Below are 20,249 nucleotides of genomic sequence, written 5' to 3'. Positions count from 1 at the left end.
GCCACTAAGCTAAGGCTTGACATCGGGTAGCACTTGCTGAGCACAGTCAGGGGCAAGACCAGGTAGAAGTAGATTCGGGCCTGACTCTGGGGCTCACTGGTGGTGTGAGCTAGTTGGCTTCATATCTAATGGGCTGGGGCCCAGCCTCTCCCTCATGGACTCATTAGGAGACTAAACAGGGGAACGACAAGGAAACTGCCTACACATAGTAGGTGCTCAAGAGATGTTAGTGGTCCTCACCCCTTCCCATGGACAATCAGGAATATAGGCTGGGTGGTGCAAAAGGTGAAGCACTCAGCTACTGCCCTAACCCACCCAAAGGCACCTCGGAAGAAAGACCTGGCATTCTACTTCTGAAAAATCAGCCATTGAAAACCCTTTGGAGCACAGTTCTACTCTGACACACATGGGGTTGGCGTGAGTCGGCATCAACTTGATGGCAACTGGTACTGGTTCACTGGTTCACTGTGACCAGAAGTTGCAAACTGGTGGCCCCTAGCTGGCCCACAGAAGTTGAGTTATTTGCCTACATTTATAAATTGTGAGACTCCACGCACGCTCCAAATTTCCAGCTTTTCTTAAAAATTTGGAAGTTCTTCCTCCTCCAGGAAGCCCTCCTGGATGTTCCCTCCTACCTCAGGCTCCTTCCCCTTGCCCAGCGCTTTCCTGGACCTTCTCCTCTACCAGCCTGCACTTCCCTCTCTGCCATCTGGGCTGAGCTGAGGAATGGCCATCCCCAAAGAGACAAAGCTGTAGCAAAGGGACATGCCTCACATTTCTCTTCTAACCTGACCTCCTCTCTCCCACTCGCCCTCCTGGTGTTTTCCCAGCCCCTTCTCCACTTTGTGGCACCAGAAGGTGACCTGTTTGGCCCAGTGGTAACTTGTTGGCGTCACTTCCCTAGTGGTTAACTTGAGGTCTCATTCTGGGATTAACGTGGGCCAAGGCATTCTTCTGAAAACAACAGCAGACATTTCGGAAAACCAGAGGCTGTGTTTCCCATGATTAATGGTCTCATGAAATCGGCCCCCAGGTCCCTTTGTCCAGATGCCACCCATGAAGTTTGCCAGCCCTCCCAGCCATCGCATCAGCCTCCCTTCTCTGTGACTCAGGAGAGCCGGCATTTCGCATCGCTGAGGCATTTGTCTTCTGGCAAATGGACCAGTGCTTTAAAACCCCAAACATTCCTGGAATTAGCCGAAGCCACTGAGCTGGCAGGGTGAGCGTGGGAGGAAGCCCAGGTTCAAGAGGCGTCGTCCTTCCAGAATTCCGGGTGATCCTCTGAAGACCATAATCAGATTTAGACCAAAGGCTCCCCGGTGAAGAGCACCCAGGCTTCGAAAAATACTAAGCCCAGAGGGGCGTCTGTCTAACCCTCATTGTCCAGCATCACAATCCCATGGCCATCAGGTCAGGCTACCCTCCAACCTAGCTTCCCATGCTCTGTACAGACCCCAAAGGTGCTTTTCCTAATTCTTGCCACCCCCTCCAGGCAGCTTTCCCTGGTGTTCCCAGGGATGGGGGCCCTGCCCATCTGCGCCCGGTGGTACCTCTCGGAGCTGTATCACAGTGGTGTTATGCAGCCGCATTTGTTACTCCTGTTTGCAAAGCGGTGCTCTGAGCCAGGTGCTGAGCGCTCACCATCTCGTTTAAACTCTGGGAGGGAGCGACTGCTGTCATCCCACATTACAGACGGGCAAACTGAGGCTCAGCAGGGTGAACCTCTCAGGCCACAGGCCTGGGCTTTTAACAGCTGTGCCGCATAGTCAGTTGACTGCATCCTCTTCCCCTCCTCTCCTCTCTCCCCCTCCTCTCCCTCCTCCCCCTTTCCTCCTTGTCCTCGTCCTTCTTCCCCTCCTATCCCCTTCTAAGCCCTCCCCCTCTACATTCTCCTCCCACCCTTCCCCCTCCCCCTCCTCCCCCCTCCTCCCTCCTCCCCCTCCCCTCATTCTTCTTCCCTCTCCCCACCTCCTCCTGCCTCTCCCCCTTCTCCTCCTTCCCTTTCCCTTAGTCCTCCTCCCCTCCCCCTTCCTAGCACCCCTCTTCCCCTTCCTCCTGTCTCCATCTTTGCTTCCCTCCGAGTTTCATGCATAACAACCCCTCCAGGATGTGCTGTGGGCTGGGGAGCCCCGCCTATTTAGTGAGCACCTTTCTCATTAAGGTTGTGAGATCCCAGCCCTGTTTAGTATTGTCTTTGATGTGCCAGGATGGTGTGGAAATTTCTCTGTTTTTATGTGACCTAATTTCCATGCTTTGGAAGTGTTGTTTGTTGGCCCCTCCTCCCCCTCGCGTTTCTGAAGTCACGGCCCTGGGTAGGATCTCCCAATCTCCCCAGCCTCCTTCCTGCCCTCCACCAGGGCCCTGGCATTGGGCTGAAGTCCAGGTAGGTAGCTAGCCTGCGGAGCACTCTTCATCCTCCTGGGAGGAGTTCTGGGTTCCTTGTCAAGACGCACTTGTGTGGCTCACCTGAGCCCTGACACCAACCTGCACCATGCTTTGTGTGTGTGAACGTGGCCTTTTGTTCCCTCTTGGCTTGGTTTAGTCAGCACAACCATCTAGATGGCCTTGACCGGAGGGAAGCACGCAGGCCTCCCCTGTGCTATTATGGGATGGCAGCCAGGCAAACAGGACTTGGGAGTCCACCACCTTCCCAAGACCTCTCCTTCACCAAGGCTGTTGTATACATGGAGCCCCTGGGGAGCACAGTTAAGCATGCAGCTGCTAACGGAAAGGTTGGTACTTCAGACCCACCCAGAGACTCCTTGAAAGAAAGGCCTGGCAGTCTACTTCTGAAAAATCAACCATTTGAAAACCCCATGTAGCACAGTTCTACGCTGACCCGTGTGGGGTCACCATAAACTGGAATCGACTAGATGGCAACTTTTTTTTTTTTTAATTGTATACATGAGGATTTTGGTAAAAATCACCTTTTCTCCTTCCCTTTTCTGCCTTCTAAGCGTCTTTGTTGGCTAAAATACTAGGTAGTTATTTAGTCACAGCTGAAACTTGGCCTCTGATTTCTAACCTGGCCTGGGTGACCCATGGGGTTCTCTGAAATGTTTTAGGGAGGTGGGGCAGAGGAGTTTCAAAAATCTACTCATTATTTACTCAGTTATTTAACATGTGCCTGCTGCTTGCACAGAGTTCAGCTAAGTATTGGGAGGCTAAAACGATGAGTAACACAGAGGGTCTGTTCTTAGGACGTGCACTGTTGGCTGTGCGTACAGCTAATGGCAGGGCCAGCTTTCAGATGGGGATGCTAGGTGTGTCCTGGGCTCCACTGTCACCTATCTATGTGAGGGGCAGAGGATGGCTTGTCCCCAAAGCTGGGAATATACCAAGAGCTCCCGACCCCACCCCATGTGGCAGATTTCAGGTTGCAGACTTGGCATTCATAGTTTCGTTCAGTTCTTCCAAGGGCCCTGACGTTTGACATTATTAACCCCAAGTGACACACGAGGAGACAGGCCCAGAGAGGTTAATGGGACTTGCCCAATAGTCACAGCCAGCAAGGGTGGGCCTTCCTGCTCCAGAGCCATCATGCCATGACTGCTTGCTACTTCTTCACCTGCCATTTGGAGCCCAGGTGCCCAGAATTTGAGGTATTACAGGTTTGAGGTGACTGCAGTATTGAAAGAGGAAGTAGGTTTTTACCTCTAAAAATGTTGCATTGAGGGTGAGGTTCGTCCCAGTTACCTAGTGTTGCCATAACATAAACATACCACAAGTGGGGAGGGGCTTTCAGGAACAGAAACATATTGTCTCACAGTTTTCAGAGACTAGAAGTCCAAATCAGGGGATTGGCTTTAGGGAGGGCCATCTCCTTGTCTCTTTCAGTGTCTGGTAGCCCCAGGCATTTCTTGGTTCAGGATGGTTTCGCACATGGTGTCTTCCCTTGTGTGCATCTCTGTGTCTTCATCTGGTCTTTTCATATTTCAGAGGTGACTAGGTTTAGGACCCACCCTAGTCTGGTATGACATCGTTAACATAACAGAAGGATACTCCTATTTCCAAACAAGGCCACATTCACAGGTACAGGGGTTAGGACTTCAAGAAAACTGTTGTGGGGGCACAATTCAATCCATCACAAGGGTGCTTCGACAGACTGGGCTCAGCACTTGTCACTGGAGATTGCTAATGGACAAGGCTGGTTGTGTGGCTTGTGATCAGGGATGGTGACCCAGGAGTTCTCAACCAGGGCTGTAAAAAGAAGCAGGGGTCCAAGCCCCCCTACACCCAATGAATTGGATATATGGGGCTGAAGCCTGGAATCTGATGGAACCTGGGGCTGAAAACAATGGCTAAAGGCCAGTTGAAGAAACACCATGTCAAAAGGGTGAGGTTGTTAGACCCCTGGTGTTTTCATAGGCTGGTGTTGCTCTCTGGTTGATGTGATCCATGGCACTCAAGACATTTTCTTAGTGGGTCTCTTTTGTGCCGCTAGACAGGAATCCTTTCTGCTACCATGGGGTCCATATTGTGTTTCTAATCATGTATCTTGCTGAACCCTACAACTTTTCAGTACTCTCTGTGCCCCAACTTATGTACAATTGGGCGCTGCCTAGACAGAATGTCATGGTATTTCCACTTCTAAGCATCTGGATTCATTTTCTTAGATTCTGTTGCATGTTCTAAAGGTCCCAGTCCCTGGTATTACCTTCTGTTTGATTTCTGTCCTCATGAACATGGTTGTCGACAGTTCAAGGTCTGGACTTACTTGTACACTTGTCAGGTGTGCACCTCATGTCCAACATGTAAGATGAAGGTCTGCAGGGGAGGGTGAAAGGGAAGGGGACGGGAGGGAGGAGAGGGCTTGTTAGTTGTTGATGGTTGCTGTCCAATTGGCTCCGACTTCTGGAGACCTTATGTATAGCAGAAAAAAACGTTGCTTGGTCCTGTACCATCTCCATGATCTCTGATATGTTTGAGCCCATTATTGAGGGCTCAAGTATTGGGCCCATTATTGAGTCCATCTCATTGAGGGTTTCCCTTGTTTTCATTGACCCTTTACTACCCTCTAGTTACCTAGTGTTGCCATAAGATAAATATACCACAGGTGAGCGGCTTTCCTGATGACGACGTGTTTCTCCTGATGGTCTTTCCCGATAACATGTCCAAAGTAAGCAAGGCTTATTTATTTCTAAGGAGCATTCTGGTTTTATTTCTTCTGAGACTGGTTTGTTTGTTCTCCTGGAAGTCCATGGAATATTCAGTATCCTTCACCAACACTATACTTCAAATGTGTCAGTTGTTCTTCTGTCTTCTTTTTTTGTGGTCCAGCTTTCACATACATATGAGGCAATTGAAAAGACCATGCTTTGAATCAGGTGTACCTTAGTCCTCAAAGTGACATCTTTGCTTTTTAGAACTTTAAAGTGGTCTTTTGCAGCAGAGTTGCCCAATGCACCACGTCGTTGGATTTCTTGATGGCTGCTTCCCCGGGCATTGATTGTGGATCCAAGTAGAATGAAATCCTTGATGAACTCAACTTGAAAACCCTATGGATAACTACACAGGGGAGGAGGCCCCACCTTTTCCAGGCTCTGTTGCTATGGTCTAAGCTTTGTTTGCCTGAGCAGCCTCGAGGGGATCTGGAGACATCTGGAAACTTTGGTTTCTGACTCATGTGTTCCAAGGAGCAGTGGACACAGACCGGCAGGGCTCGGCGGGAACCAGGAGGCATTTGGAGAGCGGGAAGAATTGCAGGATGTATTCGAAGTTCAATGCATTTTCCCTCGGACTCTTTCCGGGCAACGCGCCATTTAGAAATGTTTGTTAAATGCTTAAAAAACAGCTACTGGTTTTCCTCTGTTTCCACAGCCAACTCGTGAGGCCACAGTATTCCATTTACGCTAACCTGTTTTTTCTTTTCTCTTTTTGCTGGCAGTGAGTGACCTTCAGGAAGAAGGCAAAAATGCCATCAACTCATCACTGTCCCCTGCCTTGGTGGATATTCACCCTGAAGACACCCTGCTAGGTACAGTCTGTTCTTCCTGCTCCTTGTCACGACACGGAATAGTGTCCACAGCGTTAGGTCGGTCTTAAGGTCATACTGGGTGGCATTCGAGAGTCCAGGCGCTCAGCTTAAGGTCATGTTTACAAAAGTCTGTAGGAAATAAGCGAGCCCTTCCTCGTAGGTTTCTGCCCGTTTCTGGGTGAGCTGGAGTTGCTCTGAGACCCGGGTCTTGCTGGGGGTGGGAGAAAGGACCGCCAAGTGGCTAATACCTCCCACCCCACTGCCTTGGGGTCATGTCACAGTCCAGCGCTAACGAGATGACTACCAGATACATTTTCCTTAAAGTGTATTTTGGGATCTGATAAATCTGGAAGGCCATTCTGGAACATTCCATTGATTTCCAAACCCTGGTTCAAAGGGAAGTCCCGATTGACCCCTTTCTTGTGGTTTCCACCTTAAGGCCAAGCCAGCAAGAGGCCGCGGAGGGGAAACACAGACACAGGTCCACCCTGGCCGACCCCCAGCCGAGTGCTGGCCATGCTCCGAGGTTCCACTGGGTCTGTAGGAGCTTATTTCTCTCCTCTTGGGAGACTGGAACTCTTTATTGTTACTACTGAAGTTATTTTCCAGGCAGCTGCTCCTAGGTGACCCCCCCCAGGGCTGGAAAGTGACTTCCTGTGGTTAATGGACTTTACAACAGGGTGTCTCAACCCTCGGCACTATTGACATTTGGGGCTGGGTAATTCTTTAGTGGAGTCTCTGGGTGGTGCAAACAGTTAAAGTTCTTGGCTGCTCACCGAGAGGTTGGAGGTTCAAGTCCACCCAGAGGTGCCTTGGAAGAGAGATCTGGCCATCTGTTTCCAAAAACTCAGCCACCGAAAACCCTGTGGTGACACACACACGTGGGATTGCCATGAGTCGGAGTCCGTTCAGCAGCAACTGGTTTGTTTTTTCTGCTTTGATTCTTTAGGGTGGGAACAGCTTCCTGTGCATTGTAGGATGTTTGGTAGCATCCTTGGGCTCCACTTGCTAGATGTCAGTAGCACTTCCTCCCAGTTCTGACAACCAAAATGTCTCCCAAAAAAACCCCAAAACTTGTTGCCATTGAGTCAACTCCAACTCATGGTGACTCCACGTGTGTCAGAGTAGAACTGTGCTCTATGGGGTTCTCAGTGGCTGATTTTTTTGAAGTAGATTGCCAGGCCTTCCAATTGCCTCTGGGTGGATTCGAACCACCAGCCTTTCAGTTAGCAGCTGAGCGTGCTAAGTGCTAGCGGTTTGCCCCACCCAGGGACTTCAAAATGTCTGCAGGCATTTTCCGGGATGCATAATTGCACCTGGCTAGAACCACCAATTTAGACCAAAAGAAGCTCTGGGAAATAGGAGATTTATCTTAAACATCATGCCAGGCTCTTACTTCGTATAAAACGCCTTGGACATCCTCTTCCTTGGACCCCAACCTTCTTCGATTTGCTGTCTGTCTTAGTCTGGGATTTCTAGAGGAGCAATACCAGTGAAGCATGTATAAATACATAGAGAGAGATCACTTGAAGGAAATGGCTCACCCAGTTGTGGGGGCTGCTCAGTCCCAAATCCATGGGTCAGGTGATAGGCTGAAGACCTCTGCTGGCTCACAGGGTTGCAGGGGCTGATGAACCCAAAATCTGCAGTCAGGTGGCAGACTGGAGGCTTCTTCTGGCTCATGGGATTATGGGGATTGGTTAGTCCAAGATCTGCAGGTCAAGCAACAAGCTAGAGACTCCTTTAGGCTTACGTCCCAGGAACTGGAGGTCAGGAGATGAGAAGAGTGTAGGGTCGAGAGAGAGCGAGCTTTGCCAGAACATCCATGTATATACTGGAGGCAGGCCACACCCACAAGGAAACTCCCCTTTAACTGACTGGCAGCTCACATCAGATCACAAAATGGAAGGTGATTACACTGTGTATGCCAAACCACTGAGAGTCAGCCTAGCCAAGTTGACACATAACATTAACCATCACAGTGTCTTTCTGCAATAGCTGCTCTCCAGGTGGGAGTTGGCCACCTATGGTTGGCTCCGTAAAGTTCACTGGTTGCTGAGGCTTGAGGGACCTTGGTAAGGTGACCAAAGGTGGGTGCCCCAAGGGTTCCTGGGATGGTGACTCCTATGCCCTGGCACTCATGGGAGCACTTTCTGCAGTCCACAGCATCTCATTGTATTTCTGAGTGTACCGTCAGCAGGTTTGGGCAGGATACTCAGGGTAGTCTTTAAGCAAAGAAATAGTGAGACATCAAGATTAGAATATTTGTACAGTGCTGTACTCTTTATGGAAACCCTGGTGGCGTAGTGGTTAAGAGCTGTGGCTGCTAACCAAAAGGTCGCTAACCAAAAGGTTGGCAGTTTGAATCCACTAGGCACTCCTTGGAAACCCTACGGGGCAGTTCTGCTCTATCCTATAGGGTCACTATGAGTCACAATCAACTTGACAGCAACAGGTATATATACTCTTTATAAAGTCCCTTTTTAATATATTTGCTCTCATTTGGGCTCAAAAGGAATACTCGTAGTTAACATTGAGAGTCCACTTCACGTGTTTCCACTCATTCATTTACCCTGCCGGTGACCCTGTGAGGCGGGTGGTATAATTATCCCCATTTTACAGATGAGGAAACTGAGGCACCAAAACCAAAACCCAGTGCCGTGGAATCAATTCTGACTCATAGCGACCCTATAGAGAAGCTAAATCATGTGCCTGAGGCCTTTCAGATCATGAGTGAGGAGCTGGGATTCAAACCCAGGCATTTTGCCTCCAGAGCTGGGGGTGTCCCCATTGAGCTGTGTTCTTACAGTTCCTTCCATTCAGCAAACCCTCCTCGTGGGAGACGCAGACTGATTCTTTCCACTTCAATGTATCAGATGTTTTCCATCTCGTCATAAACACCCCAGTTCTTATTAATAGTGGCTGCAGGGTTGCTGAGGCTGCTTATGTACAACCTCAAGGGATTTGTTGAGACAATGAAGGATTTTATCCTTGAATTTCGGAGAGAGCATGACCCTGCCAACACCCTGAATTCGAACTCTTAGCCTCCAGAACTGTGAGACAATACATTTGGTTCTTATAAACCACCCAGCTTGTGGTATTTTATTTTGGCAGCCCAGTAGGATGCTAAGACTGCTTGGTTTGGAAGTTTAGGGGTATGGTTTCATGGGATATCCCAGTTTTTAGTGCTTCTGATTTGCCTCCTAGTTCACTGCAAGTGCCTGGGGTCTTAAAAGCTTGCAAGCAGCCATCCAAGGTACAGCAATTGGTCTCTATTTGCCTGGAACAACAGAGGAAGGAGAGTGAGGAATAGGAAGAGGATATAGAGTGTGTGGCTAGTTGCCTCTGTGAACAGCTACCTCCTTTGCCACGAGACCAGGAGAACTGGATGGTGCCCCGCTACCATTACTGACTGAACATTTTGATTAAAGATTCTATAGAAGAATCCTGATGAAACAGAGAAAATTCAGAACAGAATTTCAAATTCTCATGGGGTCCAGAATTTCTGGAGCCATTGAGGCTGAATGAACCCCTGAACTATTGCCCTGAAATGATCTTTAGACTTTAAACCAAAAATATCCCCTGAAGTCTTCTCAAAAACAAAGAGTAGTTTAGCTTAACTAGTAAAGAATGTCTGCCTTGAGCATTGTGCTCTTTTGCAGAACTATCTATATGGGATCAAATTGACAACAGCAACTCAAAAGGTTTGATGGGAAGCTTAGGGGGCAGTGAGTTATGTTAACAGTGGGGGAGTAATTTGGAAAAGGAGAGTGAGAGTGGTTGCACAACTCAAAGAGTGTCGTCAATGTCGCCCAACTGTACATGTAGAAACTGTTACATTGGTGTATGTTTTGCTGTGTATATTCTTAACAACAACAACAAATAAAATAAATTATTAAAATAAAGTGGCCGCAGGGAACGCTAAGGTGTATGAAGCTGTCCACACATCAGATTCAGAGCCGAGAACACTTCTTAGGTCTTTTGAATGCCACCCTCTCTTCTCTTATCATTTCTTCCCCAAAGTGGGAGCTGTGTGGGAAGCTCCTGAGTGGCATCGGGCAGGGTGAGGCCAGGCAGAATGATGAAGTCTGACTCCATCCCTCCTGAGGGAAGAGGTGAAGGCTTGAGGATGGTCCATCCATCTTCCAGAAGGCAGTTCCCTGTCGTCAGGGGCTCCCCCTTGCTGGGTGGTTTGATGCATGGCCGGCATAGGGCCGAGTCCATCCTTACTGAGAAAATGTCTCTGTTTCTGCCTCTCTGTCTGTTGCCTGCCCATATGTGAGAGGCAAGTAGAGCTGCCTGGCACCTCTGTCCACCCCACCGGCACTAACTGATTCCCTTCTGTTCCTTGGCAGAGGAGAATGAGGAGCGTACGATGATTGACCCCACCTCCAAGGAAGATCCCAAGTTCAAGGAGCTAGTCAAGGTAGGGAGACTGGTCTCAGTTGGAACATCCCTCTTGGGGTGCAGTCTTGGCTGTTTGGGGTTCACAGCTCCTGGATGCAAAGGGGCTTGTGAAAGGGATGTGCTATGGATTGAGTTGTTCCCCCCAAAGTTTATGTTGAAGTTCTAACCCTGGTACCTGCGAACATGAACTTGTTTGGAAATAGGGTTTTTGAAGGTGTCAGTTAATGTGAGGTCCTATCAGAGTAGGGTGGGTCCTAATCCAGTATGAGTGCTGTCCTTATAAAAGAGGAGAGTCCCCGAGAGACAGACAGAAGGAAGGAGGCCAGGTGATGATGCAGTTATACTACAGCCGAAGCCAAGGAGCACCTGGGGCCACCAGAAGCTGGGAGAGGCAAGGAAGGATCTTCTCCTAGAGCCATCGGAGAGAGCAGGGCCCTGCTGACACTCTGCATTCAAACTCCTAGCTTCCAGAACCGTGAGACAATACACTTCTGTTTTTATAAGCCACCCAGTTTGTGGCATTTTGTTACGGCAGCCCTGGGAAGCTAAGACAGGACGTTAATGCTGGGTTAGAAGAAGTGGAGCTCATGTAGCTTGCAGAGGTGGTTGAACGGAACCAGACAGAAGATCCAACTCCTAGCACTGGGCTCGTGCCATGTGCCCAGCTCAACCCAAGGCCTCTAAAACTCCATGCTGGACACAGCTGTGCAGGAGAGGAGTTGTTAGGGTTTGGAACAAGCAGCTGGGGTTTCAACTCATCCCGGAGCACAATAGGAGGTTGGGATTTAGAGGTGGCTCTGAAAAGCAGATATACAGGACCACCCTGGCCTCTGCGGTTGAAGAACCGTCAGGGGCCGTCTGTGCTGGTAGACTTAGTGTCTGCAGTGACTGAATGTGTGACTACCAGATGGCCGTGTCGCTCTGCAAAGTGAAGGAAGAAAACCATCCCCTGAAGTCTTCTCTGAACCAAGAAACTATTCCTCTTAATAAGTAAAAGTATGTCTGTGGAGAGCATTGTGCTCTTTTAGGGAATTACCTTTGTGAGATCAGGTTGACAACAGCAACTCGAAAGGTTAGACGAGAAGCCTGGAGGGAAGTGAGTTTACCTCAATGGTGGTGGAACAGCTTGGAGACGGAGGGCGGGGGTGTTTGCACAACTTGAAGAATGTGACCAATGTCACTGAGTTCTATGTGTAGAATTGTTGAAATGGTGTATGACTGTATCTTTTCACCAAAATAAAAAGAGGAGACTGGGCTGATGGCGCCACGGCAGTTGCTGTCCCCATTTCCAGCGAAGTTTCCGGGCTCCGGCGTGGTGAGGGGGAGGCTCTCTTTGTAGCGCTTGTTTGTGTCTAAGCTTGGATTGCGGCTCTGATTGCTCTGATCTCAACCGCAGTAGGGCTTCAAAAGCTAATCCCCTAAAGAGGGAAAGATCTGGGCTCTGACAGAGCTGTCCGCTAAGCTTAAAGTCTCACCCCATTAGCCCCAGAGCGAACTCAGGGCAGGCAGCTGTGGAGATGCATCCCTTCCAAAGCCCTCAGCCCGCTCAGGTGACACGGGGGAGGGGCACCTTGAAATATGGTTTTTGGTGATGTGTGCCAGAAACAGGTATTTTCTATTAAAATTGCTTTTCTAAAAGTTCCTCACCCCTAACTGTCATTGATGGGCCTGAGGCCGGGTGCACAGCTGGGTTTTTACAAGGGCTGATTCGGGATAAATAAAACTGTTTGCAAGTCATATCCTTTTTAAGATTTGAAAATGTCAGCTTCATATGCCCCACCCCAAAATATTGATTCTTAGCAATTTAAATGATCTAAAAACCAAAAAACCAAAAAAACACAGTTGCCGATGAGTAGACCCTGGCTTGTGGCAAACCCACGTACGGCAGAGTAGAACTGAGAACTTGCTCCACAGGGTTTTCAGTGGCTGGTTTTTTGCGAGTAGATCACCAGCGTTTCGTCTGAGGCACCTCTGTGTAGACCGAAACCTCCAACCTTGCGGTTAGCAGCCCAGCGCCCTAACCTTCTGCACCACCCAGCCACTTGGCCCCCAGGACTATAAGAGAATAAATTCGTGTTGTTTTAAGCCACGCAGTTTGTGGTCCTTTGTTGACACAGTCACAGGAAGCCAGTACCCCAGGCTGAGATCTCTCCCATCCCCAAGCCGCTGCCTCCTTCACCTGAAGCTGATGAATCACTCGTCTTCCTGAGCTAGGCGAGGTGGGCCTTGTTACCTGAAGCAGCTTCCTTGCTAGTTTCCTGGAGGGGCCAGTGGCCAGACATTTAGAAGCCTGCTTTTACAGCCGTCTGCCAACCTGGAGCATAGGAAATTTCCAGAAGATTCCACCTGCTCTCAGATTGCAAGTTGCATCTCGAGGCAGGCTGGCTACTTCGTTTTCACTCTTGATCTGGCATTTTACAAATGAAATGTAAACAGAGAACAGGGGAGCAGCATCCACGTGGCTGGCTGTGCTTTGTTACTAACCGTGGTGGTAGCCTTGAGGGGATGCACGGGAAATGTTAGTTTTCAGGAATGCTTGCCTGTTTAAAGCAGAGAAGCGTGTGAGTGGTGGCCTGTCAGTTGCCTGTGCTGAACTTTGGCTGTGCTTTATTCCTGTTAATCAAACGTCTGGGAACTGAGAGCGCGAGGCCGTGGTGTACCCTAAGTGGGGTGTTGTAGATTTTTCAACACCTCCTTTTCCTGGCTTGGTCCTAAGGCCAGAGCAGTGAACGTGTGCACTTTTGGGGCAAGTGTGGAGGGCCGCTTACCAACTGCTGCCAGAGCTGGGGGCCAGCACTGTGACCTGTCCTAGGTGCCCCTCACACATGCTCTGGTCCCGACAGCCCTTCCAGCATCATTCCTACCTCCCTCCTCACCCACTGTGCTGGAGCCACCTGGCCTCCTTGCTGTCCCCTGAACAGGCTATGCAGGTGCTTGCCCTGTGTGAAGCCAGAGGGATCAGTCTCCACAAAACCATCCCACTTCTGACACCAATCATAGGTCCAGGGTCCCCATGACCACTCTTAGGTTTGGTAATTCACCAGAAGGACTAAGAATTCACAGAAAGCTATTATACTCACCCAAACCCAAAAAACCAAACCCACTGCCGTCGAGTCGATTCTTATTCATAGCGATCCTATAGGACAGAGTAGAACTGCCCGATAGAGTTTCCAAGGAGCACTTGGAGGATTCGAACTGCCAACCTCTTGGTTAGCAGCCGTAGCACTTAACCACTAAGCCACCAGGGTTTCCATTATACTCACAAAAAAAATAAATAAATAAATTTTTTTTTTTTTTTTATTGTACTCACAGGTACAGTTTATTACAGTGAAAGGACACTGAGTAAAGTCAGCCAAGGGAAAAGGTGCCTAGGGCAGAGCCAGGAGGGCTCCAGACGTGGAACGTCCAGCCATCCTCCCTCTGTCTGTGGTGTCATGGAGAGGGTTACTTTCCCGACATTGTTATGTGACCACATGCATGGTGTATTGCTAACAAGGGACACTCAACTGAACCTCTGCATCCAGAGTCTTTACTGGGGCTCTATCACATCATGAGTCAGAGCCCACTCGATGGCAACTAAGAGCAACACCCACAGCAATCATGTGGGTATGGCTGACTGTCCATGTAGCTTATCTCAGTCTGCAGCCCACAGCGCCCACCTTACGTCACACTGTTAGACTCTCTGGATGGCCCAAGGCACCCAAGTAAACAAAGACACCTTTATCACACAGGACATTCCAAGGGCTTCTCACCTCCCAGGAGCCAGGGTCAGAGGCCAGACCTGTCTTTAAGACTAGTTGCTGTCAAGTTGATGCTGACTCATGGCAACCCGTGTGTGTCAGAGTAGAACGGTGCTCCATATGGGACCCCTCTTTGAGTGAGGTTAAATCTCTGCCACACACCTGTCCTTTGCACCTACAGTCCACGCTGCTGGGAGCACGTCTCTCTCAGTTCTCTTCTTTTCTGTTGATGTTTCCCCCTCTGCGACATGTCCTTGAGCGCTTGCCTCCAACCCGTCACTCTGCCTCTTACCCTGGTTCATTTTTCTTCCCAGGACTTGCCACTGCCCATTTGTCTTTGGTGTTTCTCCCCCACTAGAGTGTCACCCCCATTTGGTCAGGGACTGATATCCTTTATTCCACCTGTGTCCCCAGTGCCTGGCAATGTGCCCAACACATCCTGGTGCTGCTTCAACCTGTTTACATGAGCGCTGGAGTCGGGGGCTTGGGTCAGCAGCACGGACATCAGGGTTCACGTCAGAACTACCCAAGAGTGCTGTGGCTTAAAGAATATGCATACGGATATATGTGTTGTTGTTGTTAGGTGCCAGAGAGGCAGTTTCAACCCGTAGCGACCCCACGTACAACAGAATGTAACCCTGCCCGGTCCTGCGCCATCCTCACAATCACTGTTATGCTTGAGCCCATTGTTGCAGCCACTGTGTCGGTCCATCTCATTGAGGGTCTTCCTCTTTTTTGCTGACCCTCTACTTTATCGAGCATGACGTCCTACTCGAGGGACTGGTCCCTCCTTATAACATGTCCAAAGCATGCGAGACGAAGTCTGTTCATCCTAACTTCTAAGGAGCATTCTTGTTGTACTCCTTCCAAGACAGATTTATTCGTTCTTCTGGCAGTCCATGAAATATTCAATATTCTTCGCCAGGACCATAACTCAAAGGCATCAGTTCTTCTTCGTCTTCCTTATTCATTGCCCAGCTCTCACATGCACATGAAGTGATTGAAGACACCATGACTTGGGTCTTTAAAGTGACATCTATGCTTTTTAACACTTCAAAGAGGTCTTTTGCAGCAGATTTGCCCAATGTAATGTGTCTTTTAATTTCTTGACAGTTGCTCCCATGGGTGTTGATTGTGGATCCAAGTAAAATGAAATCTTTGACAACGTCAGTGTTTTCTCTGTTTATCATGATCTAGCTTATTGGTCCAGTTGTGAGGATTTTTGTTTTCTTTATGTTGAGGTGCAGTCCATACTGAAGGCTGTGGTCTTTGATCTTCATCAGTAAATGCTTCAAGTCCTCTTCACTTTCAGCAAGCAAGGTTGTGTCATCTGCATACACCAAAAGCAGAAAACAAAACCCCTTGCCATTGAGTTGATTCTGACTCACAACAACCCTATAGGACAGGGAAGAACTGCCTCATAAGGTTTCCAAGGAGTGGCTAGTGGATTCGAACTGCCAACCTTTTGGTTAGCAGCCAAATGCTTAACCAGGGTCCCGGGATATAACAGGTTATTAATGAGTCTTCCTCCAATCCTGATGCCCCGTTCCTCTTCATATAGTCCAGCTTCTCAAGATTATTTGCTCAGCATGTAGATTGAATTGGTATGGTGAAAGGGTACAACCCTGACACATACCTTTCCTGACTTTAAACCACACAATATCCCCTTGTTCTGTCTCAATGACCACCTCTTGGTCTATGTACAGGTTCCTCATGAGCACAATGAAGAGTTCTGAAATTCCCAGTCTTTACAGTGTTATCCGTAATTTGTTATGATCCACACAGTCGAATGCCTTTGCATAGTCAATAAAACACAGACAGACATCTTTGTGGTATTCTCTGCTTTCAGCCAGGATCCATCTGACATCATTAGTGATATCCCTGGTTCCATGTCCTCTTCTGAAACCAGCTTGAATTTCTGACAGTTCCCTGTTGATGTATTGCTGCAGCCGCTTTTGAATGATTTTCAGCAAAATAATATTTGAATAATAATTGTATTAACTGGTCTTCCTTGTAGGCATATGGATATTATCCTATCACTGACAGCATAGTACTTCAGGATAGATCTTGAAACGTTCTTCTTGATGATGAACGAGACGCCATTCCTCTTCAATTTGTCATTCCCAGCAAAGTAGACCATATGATTGTCTGATTCAAAATAGTCAGTACCAGTCCATTTCAGCTCACTAATGCCTAGGCTATCAATCTTTATGCGTTCCATTTCATTTTTGATGACTTCCAATTAGATTCATACTTGTTACATTCCAAGTTCCAATTATTAATGGATGATTGCAGCTGTTTATTCTCATTTTGAGTTGTGCCACATCAGCAAATGAAGGTCCCGAAATCTTGACTCCATCCTCGTCATTAAGGTCAACTGTACTTTGAGGAGGCAGCTCTTCCCCTGTCGTCTCTTGAGTGCCTTCCAACCTGGGGGGCTCACCTTCCAGCACTATATCAGACGGTGTTCCACTGCTATTCATAAGGTTTTCACTGGCTAATGCTTTTCAGAAGTAGACCACAGGGTCCTTCTTCCCGGTCTGTCTTAGTCTGGAATCTCAGCTGGAACCTGTCCTCCATGGGTGACCCTGCTGGTATGTGAATACCGGTGGCATAGCTTCCAGCATCACAGCAACACACAAGCCCCCACAGTACAACAAACTGACAGGTGTGTGGTGGGTTCTCCAGGAGCAACCTGAATTGCTCATGGGGTGAACATCAGTATGGCCAGACAGATGGTGCTTAGTCGACGACATTATTTATTTATTTTTAATAATATTTTCTGGTTTCTCGGTGAAGGTTTACACAGCAGTTTTGGTTCCCATTCAACAATTTCTTCACAAGCTGCTCGGTGGCGTTGGTTGCATTCTTCACAATGCGTGAACGTTCTCATGTGTCCGCTCTAGTAGTTCTGTTTCCACGAATCTAGTTTCCCTGCCCGCTTACATTCTCATCTGTTTTAAAGTAATTGGTGACCATTTGGCTTCACATAGATGATTTCTTAAAGGAGCACAGTACTTATGGGTGATAGTCATTGTTTTTTGGACCAATTTGTTATTTAGCTGCAAGGTGACCTCAGGGATTAGTTTCGGTTCACGGTTTGAAGAGTATCTCAGGGCAGTAGTCTCGGAGGGTCCTCCAGTCTCAACCAGTCCAGCAGGTCTGAGTGTTTTTTTGGAATTTGAGATTCTGTCCCACTTTTGTCTCCCATTCTGTCAGGGTCCGTCTAGTGTGGCCCTGATTGTTTTATTTTCTAACAGTTCTCCAAAGAGGGAAAGGCAGTCTTTGCACTTTCAGACAAAAGGCCGCCACACTTCCTAAGCACCTCGGTCTAAAGGCCGTTGACTGTTGTCCCTGGGCCCACGTTTCTCTCCAGGAGTAGATTCTGCATCTCAGCTCCCAGCTGACTGAACAGGAAGCTTGCTGGTGTGTAATTCCTGCTTGCTTCCTCCGGTGTCCCATGAAGAGGACCGGCTGCGCCGAGCTGACCCCTGGGCTGAAGATGGGGCTGTTAGAGCTGCATGGAGACGCTGCCTGCTGCCCTCCGTCCCCCGCCCTGGCTGCGGGCTCCCTCCCGCCTGATGCACAGACCCGTGTCCTCCTTGGATTAAGCAGCCACGGCTCTGTTTGGAAGTGATTAAAACGTAGCTGTCATCGCTCTGGGCGAGACAGGCTGCAGACCCTGATTATAATTCAGAGAGAACTAAAGGGAAAGTGATTTTTTATTCTGGTTAAAGCCAGCTCGCCAAACGGCGCCCAGGGCATAATTAATAGATGTCCTGGACAGTTGCCTGCAGGATTCGGGGCTGGGAAATGAGTATGTCCCTAAAACTAATTACAGGGACTCTCTTTAAAAAGTCTTTTGTGGAGTAGAGGGTTGAGATGCACGGCCTGGGAAGTGCAGTGACTGGGTGATTTGTGGTCGCAGGAAGGGGTTGTCCCTGTGTGGCCGCGGTGCTGAAACTGGCAGCGAAGTGCTCTTGCTCCCGAGAGATGACCCCCATGGCTTGTTGCTTCAAGGCTGATTTTAGTCCCCTGTTTGTTTGTTTGTTTGTTTGTTTTGGGGTCTGGGTTTTAACCAGGGCAGAGAGCCAGAAGGGACTTTTTAAGTCGTAGTTTCTTCTTAGCAGAGAGTTTATTTCTGTCACGGGGTTTTGAACAGGACTGAGCTCTGAGCAAGGCAGCCCCTGGAAGGAGATGTCTGCATGCCTGGGAGACCCTTCTAGGAGGCCCTGCCTCTGTAGGGAGTGCTGCAGTTTGTTCGAGCACCTTCTCTGTGTCTGTTCCTATTTTAGTCTCTGGGGATACGGCATTGAGCAAAAAAAAAAAAAACACAGGGCGGAGCTGACAGTCCAGCTGGGGAGACAGACGTGAATAAGGGGCAAGTGAATGTGTGATCGGATGGCAGTGAGTGACTTGAAAAAAACTAAAGCAGGAGGCAGGGTGGTCTCCTGTTTTAGGTAGGGTGACCAGGGAGGGGGCATTTGAGCAGAGACCTGCATGACTCGAAGGTGTGAGCCTGTCGGTGTGGGGGACGGATGTGCCAGCAGGAGTAACAGCAGATGCAAAGGTCCTGTGGTATACATATACTTGGTAGGTTTAAGGACCAGTGAGGAGACCAGCATGGCTGGAGCTTGGCGAGCGAGAAGGAGAGAGATTGGAGGGGCACATTTGGTCTAGTACCTTGGGGTACATCCCTAGAACTGGGATTTCTGCATCACACAGTCTACCCAGTCAGCCTGTTTAAATGAAGATTCTGAGGCCCAGAGTAGTTAAGTGATAGACTCAAGGTCACACAGCTAAACCCTGGTGGCACTGGGTCTCAGCACCACACCATGTGTTTTTAATGATTATAGTAATGTTATTTGCATACGAGGCTGATCCTTGGACTTTGTGATGGCTGGAGGCTGTTTGTGTTAGTTTTCCAGTTTAGCAGTTTAAAGTACCACCTATTGATTGGCTCACAGTTCTGTAGGTCAGAAGTCTGGGCACGGGGTGGCTGGATCTCTGCTCAGGGTCTCACAAGGCTGAAGTTGAGGTGTTAGCCGGGCTGCATGCCTTCCTGGAGGCTCTGGAAGAATCTGCTTCCAAGCTCAATCAGGTTGTTGGCACAATCCAGTTCCCGGCAATTGTAGGACTGAGGTCTTGTTTCCTTATTGGTTGTCAGTTGGAGCCACTCTCAGCTACAGGAGGCCACCCACAATCCTTTCCACATGGGCCCCTCCAGCTTCAAAGCCTGCAATGGAGAATCTGCCTTGCGCTGAATTCGTCTCATGCTTCTAATTGCCTTAACTTCTCAGCCTGTGCCCTCCAGACTCAGATGGAAAGGCTCATGTGAGTTGGTCAGGCCCACCTGGATAACCTCTCCTTGTTAAAGTCAGCTGTGCTGTACAACATACCCCAATCACAGGAGTGAAATCCAATCACATTGACAGTCCTGGGCATTACACAGGGTGTGTACACCAGGGAAGGAACCCTAGTGGTGCAGTGGTTAAGTGCACAGCTGCTAATCGAAAGGTTGGTGGTTTGAGTCTACTTCTGTAAAGACTACAGCCTTGAAAACCATTTGGGGCAGTTCTACTCTGTCCTATAGGGTTGCTATGAGTCAGAATAGACTCAGTGGCAACGGGTTTGATTTAGTTTAGGTACACCAGGGGGCGGGGATCTTGGGCAACATCTTAGAGTTCTGCCTACCGCAGTTTTAAAGCTTTCACCCCAAAACTGTAACAGACATTAGAAAACATTATTACTGGTTGCTTAGCTAGTGTTTATGGAGTCTGTTGGGCTGAGGGCTGTGCAGTTTGCTGAGGGGGATTGCGGTGCAGTAAATTAGTTAATATGGCCCTTCTAGCCATAGCATTTGTAACTGCCATGGAATAACTGGGTGGGATTATGCAAATGAGGTGCTTGTGGCCCACCAAGGGGATTGATTAGCTTGCTAATAATGTAAGTAAGGTGCATGACACCCTTGTAGGGGTTGTTGTTGTTGTTAGGTGCTGTCGAGTCCGTTCCAACTCATAGAAACCCTCTGTACAACAGAACAGAACACTGCCCGGTCCTGCGCCATCCTCACAATCATTGTTATGCTTGAGCCCATTGTTGCAGCCTTTGTGTCAATCTATCTC

At 48.8% G+C, this 20,249-nt stretch overlaps 1 protein-coding gene across 3 annotated transcripts in view; it reads left to right on the top strand.

The window, feature by feature from the left end:
• PARVB (parvin beta) overlaps positions 1–20,249 on the top strand; it is a 164,779-nt gene that overhangs the window by 77,753 nt on the left and 66,777 nt on the right. For all 3 annotated transcript variants that reach the window (XM_064283396.1, XM_064283398.1, XM_064283399.1), the window contains exons 2-3: positions 5,888–5,977; positions 10,333–10,403. In XM_064283396.1, the coding sequence (XP_064139466.1) occupies positions 5,888–5,977; positions 10,333–10,403 (161 nt within the window). The remainder of the gene's footprint in view (positions 1–5,887; positions 5,978–10,332; positions 10,404–20,249) is intronic.

Source organism: Loxodonta africana, chromosome 4, assembly GCF_030014295.1.
Source record: "Loxodonta africana isolate mLoxAfr1 chromosome 4, mLoxAfr1.hap2, whole genome shotgun sequence".
NCBI classification, from domain to species: Eukaryota; Metazoa; Chordata; class Mammalia; order Proboscidea; family Elephantidae; genus Loxodonta; species Loxodonta africana.
Note: the sequence above shows the minus strand (reverse complement) of the source record. Positions and strands in the feature narration are given on the sequence as shown.